General features: G+C 47.9%; 1 protein-coding gene across 1 annotated transcript; it reads left to right on the top strand.

Annotated features, from left to right (window-relative positions):
- Positions 1–1,648: 1,648 nt before the first annotated feature.
- prdm5 (PR domain containing 5) lies at positions 1,649–18,219 on the top strand (the record flags this gene model as incomplete). The annotated part of the gene is given in 9 exon segments (XM_034198918.1): positions 1,649–1,842; positions 2,295–2,472; positions 3,228–3,320; positions 5,160–5,281; positions 8,170–8,249; positions 11,530–11,614; positions 11,716–11,873; positions 13,709–13,802; positions 18,059–18,219. Coding segments are annotated over 9 exon segments (1,059 nt in total), but the record flags the coding sequence as incomplete, so codon positions are not given.
- Between the last annotated feature and the right edge of the window lie 2,288 nt (positions 18,220–20,507).

The following is a 20,507-nucleotide window of genomic DNA, read 5'->3' as shown; positions in this document are numbered from 1 at the left end:
TGTGTGTGTGTGGTTATCAGCCTCTGATCCGGCGCTGTTTGGTTTGACTCACCGGCAGATTCAGAGAGACGAAACCTCTTCCGAAAATATCGTAAACACTGTGGTCCTAAAAGCTGAGACTAACTGCTGCAGTTCGACTGATGGACAGCTCGGGCTCTGTGCATCAGACTAACTGCTGCAGTTCGACTGATGGACAGCTCGGGCTCTGTGCATCAGACTAACTGCTGCAGTTCGACTGATGGACAGCTCGGGCTCTGTGCATCAGTCCCAACTCAAAAGAGCTGCTCATCAAAGGCTAACATTTGAGCAGTTATCATTGTTTTTAAAAACCACAAAATACGTTTTTCCATCCCAGTTTAGATCCTCCGTTCCGCACACGCCTCTTGGATGTAAACAGAACGTTGCTGTTCCCATCTAAACGAGTAATATCACGTCTACTCTGGCTTGGAGAACAAAATGTGTGTGTGTGTGTGTGTGTGTGTGCGCGCGCTTTAGAGCAACAGTATTTTCCTCATTGTGACGCTCTGCTTAAAGTTCTGTCAGCGCCCCATGGAGAGTTATTCATGTGGAAACGGAACTTCCCCCTATGAGTGATGAATTAAGGTTCATCCTATCTTATCTCAGAATCTGACTTTTATCTAAAAATTCTGACTCAACATTATTCTTCAGACAGACCCCTCCCCTTCTCTTCAGTCAGACCCCTCCCCTTCTTCAGACAGACCCCTCCCCTTCTTCAGACAGACCCCTCCCCTTCTCTTCAGTCAGACCCCTCCCCTTCTTCAGACAAACCCCTCCCCTTCTCTTCAGTCAGACCCCTCCCCTTCTCTTCAGTCAGACCCCTCCCCTTCTCTTCAGACAGACCCCTCCCTTCTTCAGACAGACCCCTCCCCTTCTTCTGACAGACCCCTCCCCTTCTTCTGTCAGACCCCTCCCCTTCTTCAGACAGACCCCTCTCCTGCTTCTGACAGACCCCTCCCCTTCTTCAGTCAGACCCCTCCCCTTCTTCAGACAGACCCCTCCCCTTCTTCTTCAGACCCCTCTCATGCTTCTGACAGACCCCTCCCCTTCTTCAGACAGACCCCTCCCCTTCTTCAGACAGACCCCTCCCCTTCTTCATACAGACCCCTCCCCTTCTTCAGACAGGACCCCTCCCTTCTTCTTCAGACCCCTCCCCTTCTTCAGACAAACCCTCCCCTTCTCTTCAGTCAGACCCCTCCCCTTCTCTTCAGACAGACCCCTCCCCTTCTTCAGACAGACCCCTCCCCTTCTTCTGACAGACCCCTCTCCCCTTCTTCTGTCAGACCCCTCCCCTTCTTCAGACAGACCCCTCTCCTGCTTCTGACAGACCCCTCCCCTTCTTCAGTCAGACCCCTCCCCTTCTTCTTCAGACCCCTCTCATGCTTCTGACAGACCCCTCCCCTTCTTCAGACAGACCCCTCCCCTTCTTCATACAGACCCCTCCCCTTCTTCAGACAGACCCCTCCCCTTCTCTTCAGACCCCTCCCCTTCTTCAGACAGACCCCTCCCCTTCTTCAGACAGACCCCTCCCCTTCTTCTTCAGACCCCTCCCCTTCTTCAGACAGACCCCTCCCCTTCTTCTTCAGACCCCTCTCCTGCTGATATATACACAGTAAATCTATCGTCTTCATTGTAAACTTGTTGTTTTCTCTCAGGATGGAGAGAACATCTTCTACCTGGCGGTGGACGACATCGACACGGATACGGAGCTCCTGATTGGCTACCTGGACAGTGACATGGAGGAAGAGGAGGAGGAGGAAGAGGAGGAGGTGATGAAGGACGACGACGAGAACAGTAAAGACGCCAGACATCTAGTAGAAATGGGTATTATGATTGAATCCTGACCACTGATGATTATAGACAGAATATGTTAGGTCTGTTTCTTACTGTGTGCACTCTCCAAATCTCCAAATCTCCAAATCACAACTTTCTCTAAATCATAACTTTCTCCAAATCTCACAACTCTGATTTTATAAAAAAGAAAATCAGAGTTTATTTTCCAAAAAATCTGACTTTTTTCAAACAAAAATCAAAATTCTAGTTTATTTCTGGTGACTTTTTTCTTAAATCTCCAAAAATTCGGACTTTTCTCGAAATGTGGACTTTAAAAAAATATGTATTTCACTTTTTGCTGTGAATTCTCAAATGTTCCTCCTCCTCCTCCTCCTCCTCCTCCTCCTCCTCCTCCTCCTCCTCCTCCTCCTCCTCCTCCTCCTCCTCCTCCTCCTCCTCCTCCTCCTCCTCCTCCTCCTCCTCCTCCTCCTCCTCCTCCTCAGAGCTGGTGATAAAGAAGGAGGATTACCCCTGCCTGCTGTGTGAGAGCAGCTTCCCATCAGAGGAGATTCTGGCCAATCACCTGCAGACGCTTCACCAGAGACCCAGCAGCGAAGAAAAGGACTTCAAGTGCAGGAACTGTGGAAAGAAGTTCCCCGTCAGACAAGCCCTGCAGCGCCAGTAGGTCCCTTTACCTCTAAAACTGATCCCAGACCAGAACCATTACCTCTAACACTGATCCCAGATCAGATTCATTACCTCTAAAACTGATCCCAGATCAGATTCGTTAACCCATTACCTCCAAAACTGATCCCAGATCAGATTCTTTACCTCTAAAACTGATCCCAGACCAGAACCTTTACCTCTAAAACTGATCCCAGATCAGATTAATTAACACATTACCTCTAAAACTGATCCCAGACCAGAACCATTACCTCTAACACTGATCCCAGATCAGATTCATTACCTCTAAAACTGATCCCAGATCAGATTCGTTAACCCATTACCTCCAAAACTGATCCCAGATCAGATTCTTTACCTCTAAAACTGATCCCAGACCAGAACCTTTACCTCTAAAACTGATCCCAGATCAGATTAATTAACACATTACCTCTAAAACTGATCCCAGACCAGAACCATTACCTCTAACACTGATCCCAGATCAGATTCATTACCTCTAAAGCTGATCCCAGACCAGAACCATTACCTCTAAAACTGATCCCAGATCAGAACCATTACCTCTAACACTGATCCCAGATCAGAACCATTACCTCTAACACTGATCCCAGAGCAGATTCATTACCTCTAAAACTGATCCCAGACCAGATTCGTTAACCTCTGTTCTCTCAAAAACTGATCTCAGTTCAGTTGCATTAACCTCCTCTAAATCTGATCCCAGATCAGATTCACTAACCCTGTGTTTTATCCCTCCTCAGTGTTCTTCACTGCTCAGAGTCTCCTGACCCCTCCTCAGACTCTAAATCTCATCAATGCTCTCTGTGCAGCTCCAGCTTCAGCTCCATCTCCAGGTAACACCTGAAACACACCTGAACACACCTGAACACACCTGAAACACACCTGAAACACATCTGAAACACACCTGAAACACACCTGAAATACACCTGAAACACACCTGAACACACCTGAAACACCTGAAACACACCTGAAACACACCTGAAACACATCTGAAACACACCTGAAACACACCTGAAACACACCTGAACACACCTGAACACACCTGAACACACCTGAAACACCTGAAACACACCTGAAACACATCTGAAACACACCTGAAACACACCTGAAACACACCTGAAACACATCTGAAACACATCTGAAACACACCTGAAACACATCTGAAACACACCTGAAACACACCTGAAACACACCTGAAACACACCTGAACACACCTGAACACAACTGAACACACTTGAAACACACCTGAACACACCTGAACACAACACACCTGAACACAACACACCTGAACACACCTGAACACAACACACCTGAACACACCTGAACACAACACACCTGAACACACCTGAACACAACACACCTGAACACACCTGAACACAACACACCTGAACACAACACACCTGAACACAACACACCTGAACACACCTGAAACACACTGAACACACCTGAAACACACCTGAAACACACCTGCACACTGAAACACACCTGCACACACCTGAAACACACCTGAAACACACCTGTTACACACTGAAACACACCTGTTACACTGAAACACACCTGAACACACCTGAAACACACCTGAACACACCTGAATCACACCTGAATCACACACACCTGAATCACACACACCTGAATCACACACACCTGAATCACACACACCTGAATCACACACACCTGAATCACACACACCTGAATCACACACACCTGAATCACACACACCTGAATCACACACACCTGAAACACACCTGAACACACCTGAAACACACCTGAAACACACCTGAAACACACCTGAAACACACCTGAAACACACCTGAAACACACCTGAAACACACCTGAACACACCTGAAACACACCTGAACACACCTGAAACACACCTGAAACACTTGAAACACACCTGAAACACACCTGAACACACCTGAACACACTTGAAACACACCTGAAACACACCTGAACACACCTGAAACACACCTGAAACACACCTGAACACACCTGAAACACACCTGAACACACCTGAAACACTTGAACACACGTGAACACACCTGAAACACACCTGAACACACCTGAAACACACCTGAAACACTTGAAACACACCTGAACACACCTGAAACACCTGAAACACACCTGAAACACACCTGAACACACCTGAAACACACCTGAACACACCTGAACACAACACACCTGAACACAACACACCTGAACACACCTGAACACACCTGAACACAACACACCTGAACACACCTGAACACAACACACCTGAACACACCTGAACACAACACACCTGAACACACCTGAACACACCTGAACACAACACACCTGAACACACCTGAAACACACCTGAAACACCTGAAACACACCTGAACACACCTGAAACACACCTGAAACACATCTGAAACACACCTGAAACACATCTGAAACACACCTGAAACACACCTGAAACACCTGAAACACACCTGAACACACCTGAAACACACCTGAAACACCTGAAACACACCTGAACACACCTGAAACACACCTGAACACACCTGAAACACACCTGAACACACCTGAAACACACCTGTAACACACCTGAACACATCTGCAGTATCTAATCAGCTAACACACCTAGTAACATTTATCTGTGTCCTCCTCCTCCTCCTCCTCCTCCTCCTCCTCCTCCTCCTCCTCCTCCTCAGTTTCCTTCAGCATAAGGAGGCGTGTAAAGGAGATGCTCGTTTCATCTGTAAAGCTGAGAGCTGTGGGAAGAGATTCAAGAGCAAAGACGCTTTGAAGAAGCACAAAGGAAACGTCCACACAGGTGAGACTGTACAGGTGAAGGTGAGTGACATCACTTCCTGTCACCTGGGCCAGTGGTCTGTCTGCTTTTATATTGAAATGTCACGTGTTGCCTCTTCAAACACATCCAGCCTGGGCTTCATAGAGAGGGGTTCATATGTGGAGACATCCCATTGGAGCAGGGAGATGCTGCCTTCAGGGACCCACACAGAAACAGGACATCCCATTGGAGCAGGGAGATGCTGCCTTCAGGGACCCACACAGAAACAGGACATCCCATTGGAGCAGGGAGATGCTACCTTCAGGGACCCACACAGAAACAGGACATCCCATTGGAGCAGGGAGATGCTGCCTTCAGGGACCCACACAGAAACAGGACATCCCATTGGAGCAGGGAGATGCTGCCTTCAGGGACCCACACAGAAACAGGACATCCCATTGGAGCAGGGAGATGCTGCCTTCAGGGACCCACACAGAAACAGAGACATCCCATTGGAGCAGGGAGATGCTGCCTTCAGGGACCCACACAGAAACAGAGACATCCCATTGGAGCAGGGAGATGCTGCCTTCAGGGATCCACACAGAAACAGGACATCCCATTGGAGCAGGGAGATGCTGCCTTCAGGGACCCACACAGAAACATCCCATTGGAGCAGGGAGATGCTGCCTTCAGGGACCCACACAGAAACATCCCATTGGAGCAGGGAGATGCTGCCTTCAGGGACCCACACAGAAACATCCCATTGGAGCAGGGAGATGCTGTCTTCAGGGACCCACACAGAAACATCCCATTGGAGCAGGGAGATGCTGCCTTCAGGGACCCACACAGAAACAGGACATCCCATTGGAGCAGGGAGATGCTGCCTTCAGGGACCCACACAGAAACATCCCATTGGAGCAGGGAGATGCTGCCTTCAGGGACCCACACAGAAACAGGATATCCCATTGGAGCAGGGAGATGCTGCCTTCAGGGACCCACACAGAAACATCCCATTGGAGCAGGGAGATGCTGCCTTCAGGGACCCACACAGAAACATCCCATTGGAGCAGGGGAGATGCTGCCTTCAGGGACCCACACAGAAACATCCCATTGGAGCAGGGAGATGCTGCCTTCAGGGACCCACACAGAAACATCCCATTGGAGCAGGGAGATGCTGCCTTCAGGGACCCACACAGAAACAGGACTTCCTGCAGTTTCACTCTGCTCAGGACGTGCTGACGGTCCTCTCAGAAAGTGGATCAGTGTAATCTGATGATGGAGACTCTCATTACTCGCTCTGTACCATCTGACCTGTGTGTCTGAAGCTATTTATGATGGGATGTAGGGCCGTGCGTGTGTCCGTGTGTGTGTGTGTGTGTGTGTGTGTGTGTGTGTGTGTGTGTGTGTGTGTGTGTGTGTGCGCGTGCGTGTCCCAACTACTCATTGCAGCATATTTGCTTACGATGTTTGCGACGTGTTTTTTTGCAGGACGTTTTCTCACGTTCTAAACACATCGTGCTAAGCTAGTGCTAGCTAAGCTAGTGCTAGCCGTCTTAGCATCATTTAGCCGTCCTGCAGGAAGCGGCAGAAGACTGGAGGACCTCACAGAATGTCCTGATAAATATTGATCCAGTTTCAGCGTAAAGACTCCAGAAGCACAGCTGCTCTCCCTCTGGCAGCTCTCTCATCCTTCAGAAGCTATTCAGAGACAACACTGATGTCTCTGTGGAATCTCCTGAAGCTCCTTCCCGGCAGCTGGGACTCTGGTTGCTCTCTCTGTCCTGGTTGCTCTCTCTGTCCTGGTTGCTCTCTCTGTCCTTGTTGCTCTCTCTGTCCTGGTTGCTCTCTCTGTCCTTGTTGCTCTCTCTGTCCTGGTTGCTTTCTCTGTCCTGGTTGCTCTCTCTGTCCTAGTTGCTCTCTCTGTCCTTGTTGCTCTCTCTGTCCTGGTTGCTCTCTCTGTCCTGGTTGCTCTCTCTGTCCTTGTTGCTCTCTCTGTCCTGGTTGCTTTCTCTGTCCTGGTTGCTCTCTCTGTCCTAGTTGCTCTCTCTGTCCTGGTTGCTTTCTCTGTCCTGGTTGCTCTCTCTGTCCTGGTTGCTCTCTCTGTCCTTGTTGCTCTCTCTGTCCTTGTTGCTCTCTCTGTCCTGGTTGCTCTCTCTGTCCTGGTTGCTCTCTCTGTCCTGGTTGCTCTCTCTGTCCTGGTTGCTCTCTCTGTCCTGGTTGCTCTCTCTGTCCTTGTTGCTCTCTCTGTCCTTGTTGCTCTCTCTGTCCTGGTTGCTCTCTCTGTCCTGGTTGCTCTCTCTGTCCTTGTTGCTCTCTCTGTCCTGGTTTGCTCTCTCTGTCCTGGTTGCTCTCTCTGTCCTTGTTGCTCTCTCTGTCCTGGTTGCTCTCTCTGTCCTGGTTGCTCTCTCTGTCCTGGTTGCTCTCTCTGTCCTGGTTGCTCTCTCTGTCCTGGTTGCTCTCTCTGTCCTGGTTGCTCTCTCTGTCCTGGTTGCTCTCTCTGTCCTGGTTGCTCTCTCTGTCCTGGTTGCTCTCTCTGTCCTTGTTGCTCTCTCTGTCCTGGTTGCTCTCTCTGTCCTGGTTGCTCTCTCTGTCCTGGTTGCTCTCTCTGTCCTGGTTGCTCTCTCTGTCCTTGTTGCTCTCTCTGTCCTGGTTGCTCTCTCTGTCCTGGTTGCTCTCTCTGTCCTTGTTGCTCTCTCTGTCCTGGTTGCTCTCTCTGTCCTGGTTGCTCTCTCTGTCCTGGTTGCTCTCTCTGTCCTTGTTGCTCTCTCTGTCCTGGTTGCTCTCTCTGTCCTGGTTGCTCTCTCTGTCCTGGTTGCTCTCTCTGTCCTTGTTGCTCTCTCTGTCCTGGTTGCTCTCTCTGTCCTGGTTGCTCTCTCTGTCCTCAGTCCTGCAGATTTTGGTCATTTCTTCTTCTATTTGTTCCTTTGCAGGGAGCGCACGCCGGAAACTCACGTGCACGATCTGCAACAGGAAGTGCTCGTCCTCTCTGAACCTGCAGGAGCACAGGAAGGTGAGACTCTGATCAACTCTATGTCTCTGCAGTGTCCCTCTGTAATCTGGAGGCTGCTTTTCTCTATCTTTGAAACGCTCCGACTCTGAGACTCTGGGATGGACTTGTTTACAGACTTTTCAAACACCAGCCCACGACTCCAGAAGACAACATGTATTCGCAGCTCTCATCCTGATTCCTGAGTTTTGTTTCTAACACTGATATATTTTACTATATTCTCAATATTTAGAAAAATAATCATGTTTTTCTGCCAAACTCTGATAAAAACCTGCAGTTTTCAGTGTGTCCCACGGCCCGCCACAATGAAATCAATGTATGGGAAACACTGGTTTTTATACTAAGGTTGTGAATTCTGGGCCATTGTACGCCCTGATTCGTCGGCTGTGAGCAGAGAGCAGACGTCTGGTATATAACGTGAATATCTTTGTACATTTAGACACATCAGCTCGGACTCTGAGACACTCGGATTGACAATTTCAAACATTTCCTGACTTTTTATTCGCCTAAAAAGCATTCAATTGCAGCTTTAAAATATTTGTTTCTTTATGGATCCATCACTTATTGTTGTGTGCAGGCATTGGGTTATTCTCTCCTCTGATTGGTTATCTGCTGCTAATGATGACTTTTCATTTCCCCTCGTCATCATCCATCAACCAGATGAATCCAGTCTTCTCTAAACTCTTAGACATGCAGACTCACCTGGACGTATTTTAGCAATCGTTTCCAGAATCCTCCACAGTTTCAGTCCTGCTGATATTGGGCTTAGAAAAGCAAAACAGATTTCCCATCATGCACCAGCCTGAGGTCTGAGCGGCACAGTGTGAATCCAGGTCAGCGTGATAGGATGTTTCTGCTCATGTAATGGAGTTGTTGAGATTAATTGAGTCCTCACAGAGTTAATATATTACAGTAATACTGCGCTCCATCAGAGGCTCTGCAGACGTCCATAAAGCCGCTTAGCGCTCCGTTATTAAACTCTACATGTTCCTCTGAACATTAACATATCAGAGGCGCGGATATTCAGGCAATTACTGCAGCTGACGGAGACGAGAGGGAACTTTTCAGCACTTTAATTACTTTCTGTCAGATTGGGGGGGGGGGGAGACAAGCTTTACTTTCTGTTGATCCTTTAACTTTTAAACACTCTACTTTAAAGAGTCCTCTCCTGCTGATGTTCAGGTGTATATCAGTATGTAGTGTCTCTACTTTAAAGAGTCCTCTCCTGCTGATGTTCAGGTGTATATCAGTATGTAGTGTCTCTACTTTAAAGAGTCCTCTCCTGCTGATATTCAGGTGTATATCAGTATGTAGTGTCTCTACTTTAAAGAGTCCTCTCCTGCTGATGTTCAGGTGTATATCAGTATGTAGTGTCTCTACTTTAAAGAGTCCTCTCCTGCTGATGTTCAGGTGTATATCAGTATGTAGTGTCTCTACTTTAAAGAGTCCTCTCCTGCTGATGTTCAGGTGTATATCAGTATGTAGAGTCTCTACTTTAAAGAGTCCTCTCCTGCTGATGTTCAGGTGTATATCAGTATGTAGTGTCTCTACTTTAAAGACTCCTCTCCTGCTGATGTTCAGGTGTATATCAGTATGTAGTGTCTCTACTTTAAAGAGTCCTCTCCTGCTGATGTTCAGGTGTATATCAGTATGTAGTGTCTCTACTTTAAAGAGTCCTCTCCTGCTGATGTTCAGGTGTATATCAGTATGTAGTGTCTCTACTTTAAAGAGTCCTCTCCTGCAGATGTTCAGGTGTATATCAGTATGTAGTGTCTCTACTTTAAAGAGTCCTCTCCTGCAGATGTTCAGGTGTATATCAGTATGTAGTGTCTCTACTTTAAAGAGTCCTCTCCTGCTGGTGTTCAGGTGTATATCAGTATGTAGTGTCTCTACTTTAAAGAGTTCTCTCCTGCTGATGTTCAGGTGTATATCAGTATGTAGTGTCTCTACTTTAAAGAGTCCTCTCCTGCTGATGTTCAGGTGTATATCAGTATGTAGTGTCTCTACTTTAAAGAGTCCTCTCCAGCTGATGTTCAGGTGTATATCAGTATGTAGTGTCTCTACTTTAAAGAGTCCTCTCCTGCTGATGTTCAGGTGTATATCAGTATGTAGTGTCTCTACTTTAAAGAGTCCTCTCCTGCTGATGTTCAGGTGTATATCAGTATGTAGTGTCTCTACTTTAAAGAGTCCTCTCCTGCTGATGTTCAGGTGTATATCAGTATGTAGTGTCTCTACTTTAAAGAGTCCTCTCCTGCTGATATTCAGGTGTATATCAGTATGTAGAGTCTCTACTTTAAAGAGTCCTCTCCTGCTGATGTTCAGGTGTATATCAGTATGTAGTGTCTCTACTTTAAAGAGTCCTCTCCTGCTGATGTTCAGGTGTATATCAGTATGTAGTGTCTCTACTTTAAAGAGTCCTCTCCTGCTGATGTTCAGGTGTATATCAGTATGTAGTGTCTCCACTTTAAAGAGTCCTCTCCTGCTGATGCTCAGGTGTATATCAGTATGTAGTGTCTCTACTTTAAAGAGTCCTCTCCTGCTGATGTTTAGGTGTATATCAGTATGTAGTGTCTCTACTTTAAAGAGACCTCTCCTGCTGATGTTCAGGTGTATATCAGTGTGTAGTGTCTCTACTTTAAAGAGTTCTCTCCTGCTGATGCTCAGGTGTATATCAGTATGTAGTGTCTCTACTTTAAAGAGTCCTCTCCTGCTGATGTTCAGGTGTATATCAGTATGTAGTGTCTCTACTTTAAAGAGTCCTCTCCTGCTGATGTTCAGGTGTATATCAGTATGTAGTGTCTCTACTTTAAAGAGTTCTCTCCTGCTGATGTTCAGGTGTATATCAGTATGTAGTGTCTCTACTTTAAAGAGTCCTCTCCTGCTGATGTTCAGGTGTATATCAGTATGTAGTGTCTCTACTTTAAAGAGTCCTCTCCTGCTGATGTTCAGGTGTATATCAGTATGTAGTGTCTCTACTTTAAAGAGTCCTCTCCTGCTGATGTTCAGGTGTATATCAGTATGTAGTGTCTCTACTTTAAAGAGTCCTCTCCTGCTGATGTTCAGGTGTATATCATTATGTAGTGTCTCTACTTTAAAGAGTCCTCTCCTGCTGATGTTCAGGTGTATATCAGTATGTAGTGTCTCTACTTTAAAGAGTCCTCTCCTGCTGATGTTCAGGTGTATATCAGTATGTAGTGTCTCTACTTTAAAGAGTCCTCTCCTGCTGATGTTGAGGTGTATATCAGTATGTAGTGTCTCTACTTTAAAGAGTCCTCTGTTGCAGGTTCATGAAATACTGGAATGCCACGCCTGTGACAAGAAGTTCATCTCCACCAATCAGCTGAAGCGTCACATGATCACACACTCAGGTGAGGCAAATCAAACAGAAACACCTTTTGCATCGTGATGTGTTTTCCCCGTTTGCTTCAGACCTAGTCTCTGTGCTTCCCATGATGCATTGTGTCCTCAGAGAAGCGTCCGTACACCTGTGAGGTGTGCAGCCGCTCCTTCAAACGCCTCGACCAGGTGACGGCTCACAAGATCATCCACAGCGAGGACAAGCCCTACAAGTGCAAGCTGTGTGGGAAGGAGTTCGCCCACAGGAACGTCTACAAGAACCACAAGAAGGTGAGTGTTAGAAACTCTCCCTGGTCTCCGGCTTGAGCTTCAGCCTCAGGATCCATGTATCTGTGATCCTCTCCAGAAGGGAAGGAGTCATCACATACAGAGCATCAACTAGTTCCTGAACAGTGTCCTTCACATGCTGATATCCAAGAGAGGGAGTTACACAGTCACAAGATGGAGGAATAGAAAGCAGTATTCAATGTTTACTTCAGATTAGCTCCACGTCAGAAATGAGCATGCTTGATGTCTCTCTCCATAGAGGCTGAATCATCATGTTAATCACAGAGCTATCATCTGCCTCAAACAGTCCTGATGCTCTTCTAGGTCATCACACATCCTGTCATGTTCTCAGCTACAGTTGGGATACCTTTGTTAGCATGCTACTCTCATGTTGGAGGAGGACACTCAGTGTTTTCCCAACATGGGGGTTCATATTTAATATTATTATTATTCCTGCATGTAAAGGTGTGTAGAGACGTCTGGTATATATGATATGAGGGTTTTATAGGTAAATATAACATAAGGGCGCTAACGTCTAAATTAAGCCCCGCCCACTTTTCGTTGTAAATACTGCATTAGAGCGAAGCAGGAAATAATAGTGTCTTCATGTCTTAAAGCTGCTGAGTCATATTTTGCACCTCAAACAACAAATACGTTTTTCTAAATTGAAGTTCCTGATTGAAGAACTCAGAATGAACTCTCAAACACTCTTTCTCTGTCTAAATGAAAGACCCCCTTCCTCTATAATCAGCCCCACAGCTCTACTGCTCTCTTATTGGAGCTTCCTGCGAGGGGGGGGGGGTTTATTATTATTTATTGTGGCGGCTGTAATCCATCAGGGTCTCGTTGGTCCCGTCACAATTTCTTTACAATCCGTTTGTGTGTGTGTGTTTTTTTCAAATCAACATTCTGACTTTTTCTGGAAATCGCTAAATACTTTTTATTTCTCAAAATCTCAGCAATCTGACTTTTTCCCCCAAATTTAGACTTTCTTTAGAAAATCATTACATTCTGACTTTTTCCTCAAATTCTCAGAATTTTGACTTTTTCTGAGAATTATTCAAATTCTATTCATGTTCTCAAAATGTCTGAATCCTCTCCTTTTTAAGAAAATCTCAAAATGTTGACTTTTAAAAAGAAATGTTATCTTTGGGGTCCCCCCCCCCTGGAGGCTGTTATCTGTGGGGTCCCCCCCCCCCCTGGAGGCTGTTATCTGTGGGGTCCCCCCCCCTGGAGGCTGTTATCTGTGGGGTCCCCCCCCCCCCTGGAGGCTGTTATCTGTGGGGTCCCCCCCCCCTGGAGGCTGTTATCTGTGGCCCCCCCCCCTGGAGGCTGTTATCTGTGGGGTCCCCCCCCTGGAGGCTGTTATCTGTGGGGTCCCCCCCCCCCCTGGAGGCTGTTATCTGTGGGGTCCCCCCCCCCTGGAGGCTGTTATCTGTGGGGTCCCCCCCCCTGGAGGCTTTTATCTGTGGGGTCCCCCCCCCCCCTGGAGGCTGTTATCTGTGGGGTCCCCCCCCCCTGGAGGCTGTTATCTGTGCCCCCCCCCCCCCCCCTGGAGGCTGCTATCTGTGGGGTCCCCCCCCCCCTGGAGGCTGTTATCTGTGGGATCGGGCTGTCACTCAGACAGATAGGTTGGGTTTAAGGGGGAAACAGAAGCACTTTGAACTTAAAGCCCCTCCAGCTGCTCGTCCTCATCAAGGAAAGGAACGTTTATTTATACAGCTCTTTTCAAGGCTATTCAAAGTGCTTTACAAAAACGAAAGACATCAAGAGCATGATTGGTTCTCCTAACTCTGTTCTGATTGGTTCTCCTAACTGTGTGTAAACTCTCTCTGCAGACCCACTCTGAGGAGAGACCCTTCCAGTGTGACGAGTGCAAAGCCTTGTTCAGGACGCCGTTCTCCCTGCAGCGCCACCTGCTGATCCACAACAGTGAGTACCATCACACACCTGTATTAAGCCCCGCCCCCTTTCCCACCTGCTGATCCACAACAGTGAGTACCATCACACACCTGTATTAAGCCCCACCCCCTTTCCCACCTGCTGATCCACATCAGTGAGTACCATCACACACCTGTATTAAGCCCCGCCCCTTTTCCCACCTGCTGATCCACAACAGTGAGTACCATCACACACCTGTATTAAGCCCCGCCCCCTTTCCCACCTGCTGATCCACATCAGTGAGTACCATCACACACACCTGTATTAAGCCCCGCCCCCTTTCCCACCTGCTGATCCACAACAGTGAGTACCTGTACACCTTTATTAGGCCCCGCCCCCTTTCTCACCTGCTGATCCACAACAGTGAGTACCTGTACACCTTTATTAGGCCCCGCCCCCTTTCTCACCTGCTGATCCACAACAGTGAGTACCTATACACCTTTATTAAGCCCCGCCCCCTTTCCCACCTGCTGATCCACATCAGTGAGTACCATCACACACACCTGTATTAAGCCCCGCCCCCTTTCCCACCTGCTGATCCACAACAGTGAGTACCTGTACACCTTTATTAGGCCCCGCCCCCTTTCCCACCTGCTGATCCACAACAGTGAGTACCTGTACACCTTTATTAGGCCCCCGCCCCCTTTCCCACCTGCTGATCCACAACAGTGAGTACCTATACACCTTTATTAAGCCCCGCCCCCTTTCCCACCTGCTGATCCACAACAGTGAGTACCTGTACACCTTTATTAGGGCCCCGCCCCCTTTCCCACCTGCTGATCCACAACAGTGAGTACCTGTACACCTTTATTAGGCCCCGCCCCCTTTCCCACCTGCTGATCCACAACAGTGAGTACCTATACACCTTTATTAAGCCCCCGCCCCCTTTCCCACCTGCTGATCCACAACAGTGAGTACCTGTACACCTTTATTAGGCCCCGCCCCCTTTCCCACCTGCTGATCCACAACAGTGAGTACCTGTACACCTTTATTAGGCCCCGCCCCCTTTCCCACCTGCTGATCCACAACAGTGAGTACCTATACACCTTTATTAAGCCCCGCCCCCTTTCCCACCTGCTGATCCACATCAGTGAGTACCATCACACACACCTGTATTAAGCCCCGCCCCCTTTCCCACCTGCTGATCCACAACAGTGAGTACCTGTACACCTTTATTAGGCCCCGCCCCCTTTCCCACCTGCTGATCCACAACAGTGAGTACCTGTACACCTTTATTAGGCCCCGCCCCCTTTCCCACCTGCTGATCCACAACAGTGAGTACCTGTACACCTTTATTAGGCCCCGTCCCCTTTCTCACCTGCTGATCCAAGTCCTCGTTTTTTCTCTCCAAATTCTTCATATGTTTCGAAATCTAAACATTTGCAAACTTTTTCTTTAAAATGTCGCAAAATACGGATAAAAACAATATATATCAAAATTCATTTTTTCCCTCAAAATCTCAACATTTTGACAATTTTTTGTTCAAATTCTGACTTTCTTTTAAATTCCGACTTTTTCTTTTTTCTCGAAATTCTTCATTTGTTTAGAAATCTAAAAATTCGCTCACATATGTTTTTCTTCGGAAAATTCTTCAATCGTTTTTTCAAAATCTTTCAATTCTGACTTTTTTGCAGAAAATGTTATCATTCACCTTTTTATCAAAATCTGCTATTTTTTAATGAACATCTGAATTTGACTTATTGTCAAAATCTCAAAAATCTTCACATTTTCCTCGAATGTTTCAGCTCTTTGTGAAAATCCATTATTCCTTGTTGGATTTAAGTAATCCAGATCCAGTGTATACGTTACTCTCTGTGTGTGTGTGTGTGTGTGTGTGTGTGTGTGTGTGTGTGTGTGTCTCTGTGTGTGTGTGTCTGTGTGTGTGTGTCTCTGTGTGTGTGTCTGTGTGTGTGTCTGTGTGTGTGTTGTCTCTGTGTGTGTCTCTCTGTGTGTGTGTGTGTGTGTGTGTCTGTCTGTCTGTGTGTGTGTGTGTGTGTGTGTGTGTGTGTGTGTGTGTCTCTGTGTGTGTGTGTCTGTGTGTGTGTGTGTGTGTGTCTCTGTGTGTGTGTGTCTGTGTGTGTGTGTGTGTGTGTGTGTGTCTCTGTGTGTGTGTCTCTGTGTGTGTGTCTGTGTGTGTGTCTGTGTGTGTGTGTCTCTGTGTGTGTCTCTCTGTGTGTGTGTGTGTGTGTGGTGTGTGTCTCTCTGTGTGTGTGTGTCTCTGTGTGTGTGTGTCTGTGTGTGTGTCTGTGTGTGTGTGTTCTCTCTGTGTGTGTGTGTGTGTGTGTGTGTGTGTATGTGTCTGTGTGTGTCTCTCTCTGTGTGTGTGTGTGTGTGTGTCTGTGTGTGTGTGTCTCTGTGTGTGTGTGTGTCTGTCTGTGTGTGTCTCTGTGTGTGTGTGTCTCTCTGTGTGTGTGTGTCTCTCTGTGTGTGTCTCTCTGTCTGTGTGTGTGTCTGTGTGTGTGTGTGTGTGTCTCTGTGTGTGTGTGTCTCTCTGTGTGTGTGTGTGTGTGTCTGTGTGTGTGTGTGTCTGTGTGTATGTGTCTGTGTGTATGTGTCTGTGTGTGTCTCTCTCTGTGTGTGTCTGTGTGTGTGTCTCTGTGTGTGTGTGTGTCTGTGTGTGTGTGTCTGTGTGTGTGTCTGTGTGTGTGTGTCTCTGTGTGTGTGTCTCTCTGTGTGTGTGTCTCTCTGTGTGTGTGTGTCTCTGTGTGTGTGTGTCTGTGTGTGTGTGTCTCTGTGTGTGTGTGTGTGTGTCTCTCTGTGTGTGTGTGTGTATGTGTCTGTGTGTGTCTCTCTGTGTGTGTGTGTGTGTCTGTGTGTGTGTGTCTCTCTGTGTGTGTGTGTGTATGTGTCTGTGTGTGTCTCTCTGTGTGTGTGTGTGTGTGTGTGTGTGTGTGTGTGTCTGTGTGTGTGTGTCTCTGTGTGTGTGTCTGTCTGTGTGTGTCTCTGTGTGTGTGTGTCTCTCTGTGTGTGTCTCTCTGTCTGTGTGTGTGTCTGTGTGTGTCTCTGTGTGTGTGTGTCTGTGTGTGTGTGTCTCTGTGTGTGTGTGTCTCTCTGTGTGTGTGTGTGTGTGTGTGTGTGTGTGTGTGTCTCTATGTGTGTGTGTGTGTGTGTGTGTGTGTGTGTGTGTGTGTGTGTGTGTTTAACACCAGTCTGAAGCTGTGAGTTATAATGAAACCTTTGTGCGGGGGCGTCGCTGACAATAATTATCAGCAAGTGTTTCCATTAAAGTGAAAACACTTACACTGCTGTCCCACTTTATAGAGCTGACCGTCAGCGGCCTTGTAACAGGAACACACACACACACACACACACACACACACACACACACACACACACACACACACACACACACACACACACACACACACACACACACGGCCTGGATATTGAATGATGTGCCTGCAGGACAATAGGCCGGTTGTTTGCAGAGCAGCTGAGAGAGAAACATGCGGCGGAGCAGTTTCCCCCGCGATGTGACAACAAGCTCCTCACCCCGTCTGGACTCAACAGGCGAGACGCCTCATAACGTTTGGGCTGTTTGGAGCTTTGGAGATAAAGTTGACATTTTAAGACTGCAGACAGACTCTGAGCTGCAGACAGACTCTGAGCTGCAGACAGACTCTGAGCTGCAGACAGGCTCTGAGCTGCAGACAGGCTCTGAGCTGCAGACTCTGAGCTGCAGACTCTGAGCTGCAGACAGGCTCTGAGCTGCAGCTCAGAGCCTGTCTGCAGCTCAGAGTCTGTCTGCAGCTCAGAGTCTGTCTGCAGCTCAGAGCCTGTCTGCAGCTCAGAGCCTGTCTGCAGCTCAGAGCCTGTCTGCAGCTCAGAGTCTGTCTGCAGCTCAGAGTCTGCAGCTCAGAGCCTGTCTGCAGCTCAGAGTCTGTCTGCAGCTCAGAGTCTGCAGCTCAGAGCCTGTCTGCAGCTCAGAGTCTGTCTGCAGCTCAGAGTCTGTCTGCAGCTCAGAGCCTGTCTGCAGCTCAGAGTCTGTCTGCAGTCTTAAAATGTCAACTTTATCTCCAAAGCTACAAACAGCCCAAACGTTATGAGGCGTCTCGCCTGTTGAGTCCAGACGGGGTGAGGAGCTTGTTTGTGTGTCTGCAGCCTCTTTGCTCTGTTGTTGCAGAAACTGGGTTTGCTCTGGCTGTGAGGATGATGATGGTGATGATGATGATGACGGTGATGATGGTGTGTGTTTAGAGGCTCCACAATAGTAAACTGCAGATGTCTCTCTCTCAATGTCCCCGCAGGTGAGAGGACCTTTAAGTGCGATCAGTGCGACGCCACCTTCAAGAGGAAGGACACGCTGAACGTGCACATCCAGGTCGTGCACGACGGACACAAGAAGTACAAGTGTGACCTGTGTGAGAAAGCCTTCGTCACGCCCTCCGTCCTCAAGAGCCACAAGAAGGTGAACAAAAGAGTTTCTGAACAACCTCAATCACACAGCCATTACCGCCAGCGCTCTGTCCCAGATTCAGAGCTGCTGGGAAATAACCTGCAATCTCAAGTTGTTAGAAACGTCTGTTTTGATAAACGGAGGCCGACAGGTGCAAACACTCTACAACCACAACTCCTCCATCGGGAGAGGCAGCTTCAGGAAGGATGCAGGTAAACCCAAACGTTCCACATGAAGGAACATCTGCACAACAACTCGTGCAGCGTTTAGAGAACACTCAGCAGCTTGGGGAGACATGGCAGCGCATCTAAAGGCCCGGACACACCAGGACGAAATCGGCCGTTTTCGTTAGTCGGACGACGAAGCGTGCCCTGTCGCCCAAACTCAATTTGGTGTGTCCCGCACCGCCGGCCGTGACACGCCTTATTTGGCCTTTCATGGCCGACGCACGGCCGATTCAACATGTTGAATCGGCCGTGCGTCGGCCACAGGCAGTCGGACAAAGAAATCACTCTGATTGGCTGTTCAGCTAGCGAATCAGAGCATGAGAAGCGAAACGGTTGCTTGAGAACGTCTTCCACGAGCAACACTCCAATGGCTGAGCTCCAGTGCCGCACGAAACATGTTTTCGATGGACGAGAGTGAAAATGGAACGCACACGCTATTTGTTGTTTGTTTAGATCACGGTTGTTGCCTCTTTTGAATGACGAACACACACGACCGCCGCCTGCTGGTAAGGAGAGTTATTGCTCACGCATGCGCAGTTCGTACGTGCTCGGCTGAAGTCTTTGCGGTGTGTTCCAGTGCGACACATGGCCGCAGGAGAACTCGCCAACGCAACAGTCGGCGTCGGCGAGTTCTCTGGCGACTGCTTGGTCGGGCCTTAAGACCTGCAGAAACCAAACGCTGAACATTTGTGTGTTTCTATCATCGTCTCAGCGCTCGTGCGGCGCTTGTCGGACGCCGTACGCTCTGATCAGGACTGTGACAAAAACAAATCTGAGAAGACTTCATTTTTTTCTCGATTTTCTTCATTTGTTTAAAATCCAAAAATTCGCTCGACAATTTTTTTCTAAATTGATTTTTTTTTCAGCATTTTCACTTTTTTGCCTCAAAATTCTGACTTTTTCCAAAGCGGAAAATTCTTCAATTGTTTTTATCAAAATCTTTCAATTCTGACTTTCAGAGTCAGAACCAGAGTCAGATCAGAACCAGAGTCAGAACCAGAGTCAGAGTCAGAACCAGAGTCAGAACCAGAGTCAGAGTCAGAACCAGAGTCAGAACCAGAGTCAGATCAGAACGAGAGTCAGAACCAGAGTCAGATCAGAACTAGAGTAAGAACCAGAGTCAGATCAGAACCAGAGTCAGAGTCAGATCAGAACCAGAGTCAGAGTGAGATCAGAACCAGAGTCAGATCAGAACCAGAGTCAGATCAGAACCAGAGTCAGAACCAGAGTCAGAACCAGAGTCAGAACCAGAGTCAGAACCAGAGTCAGATCAGAACCAGAGTCAGATCAGAACCAGAGTCAGAACCAGAGACAGAGTCAGAACCAGAGTCAGAGTCAGATCAGAACCAGAGTCAGAACCAGAGTCAGAACCAGAGTCAGAACCAGAGTCAGAACCAGAGTCAGAGTCAGAGTCAGATCAGAACCAGAGTCAGAACCAGATACAGAGTCAGAACCAGAGTCAGATCAGAACCAGAGTCAGAACCAGAGTCAGAACCAGAGTCAGAACCAGAGTCAGAACCAGAGTCAGAGTCAGATCAGAACCAGAGTCAGAACCAGAGTCAGAGTCAGATCAGAACCAGAGTCAGATCAGAACCAGAGTCAGAACCAGAGTCAGAACCAGAGTCAGATCAGAACCAGAGTCAGAACCAGAGTCAGAGTCAGAACCAGAGTCAGAACCAGAGTCAGAACCAGAGTCAGAGTCAGATCAGAACCAGAGTCAGAACCAGAGTCAGAGTCAGATCAGAACCAGAGTCAGATCAGAACCAGAGTCAGAACCAGAGTCAGAATCAGAGTCAGAGTCAGATCAGAACCAGAGTCAGATCAGAACCAGAGTCAGATCAGAATCAGAGTCAGAGTCAGATCAGAACCAGAGTCAGATCAGAACCAGAGTCAGATCAGAATCAGAGTCAGAGTCAGATCAGAACCAGAGTCAGAACCAGAGTCAGAATCAGAGTCAGAGTCAGATCAGAACCAGAGTCAGATCAGAACCAGAGTCAGAATCAGAGTCAGATCAGAACCAGAGTCAGAACCAGAGTCAGAGTCAGATCAGAACCAGAGTCAGAATCAGAGTCA

The sequence above is a fragment of the Gymnodraco acuticeps genome, unplaced genomic scaffold, assembly GCF_902827175.1.
Source record: "Gymnodraco acuticeps unplaced genomic scaffold, fGymAcu1.1, whole genome shotgun sequence".
Lineage (NCBI taxonomy): Eukaryota > Metazoa > Chordata > Actinopteri > Perciformes > Bathydraconidae > Gymnodraco > Gymnodraco acuticeps.
The sequence above is the reverse complement of the archived record's forward strand: the minus strand, read 5'-3'. Positions and strand labels throughout refer to the sequence as shown.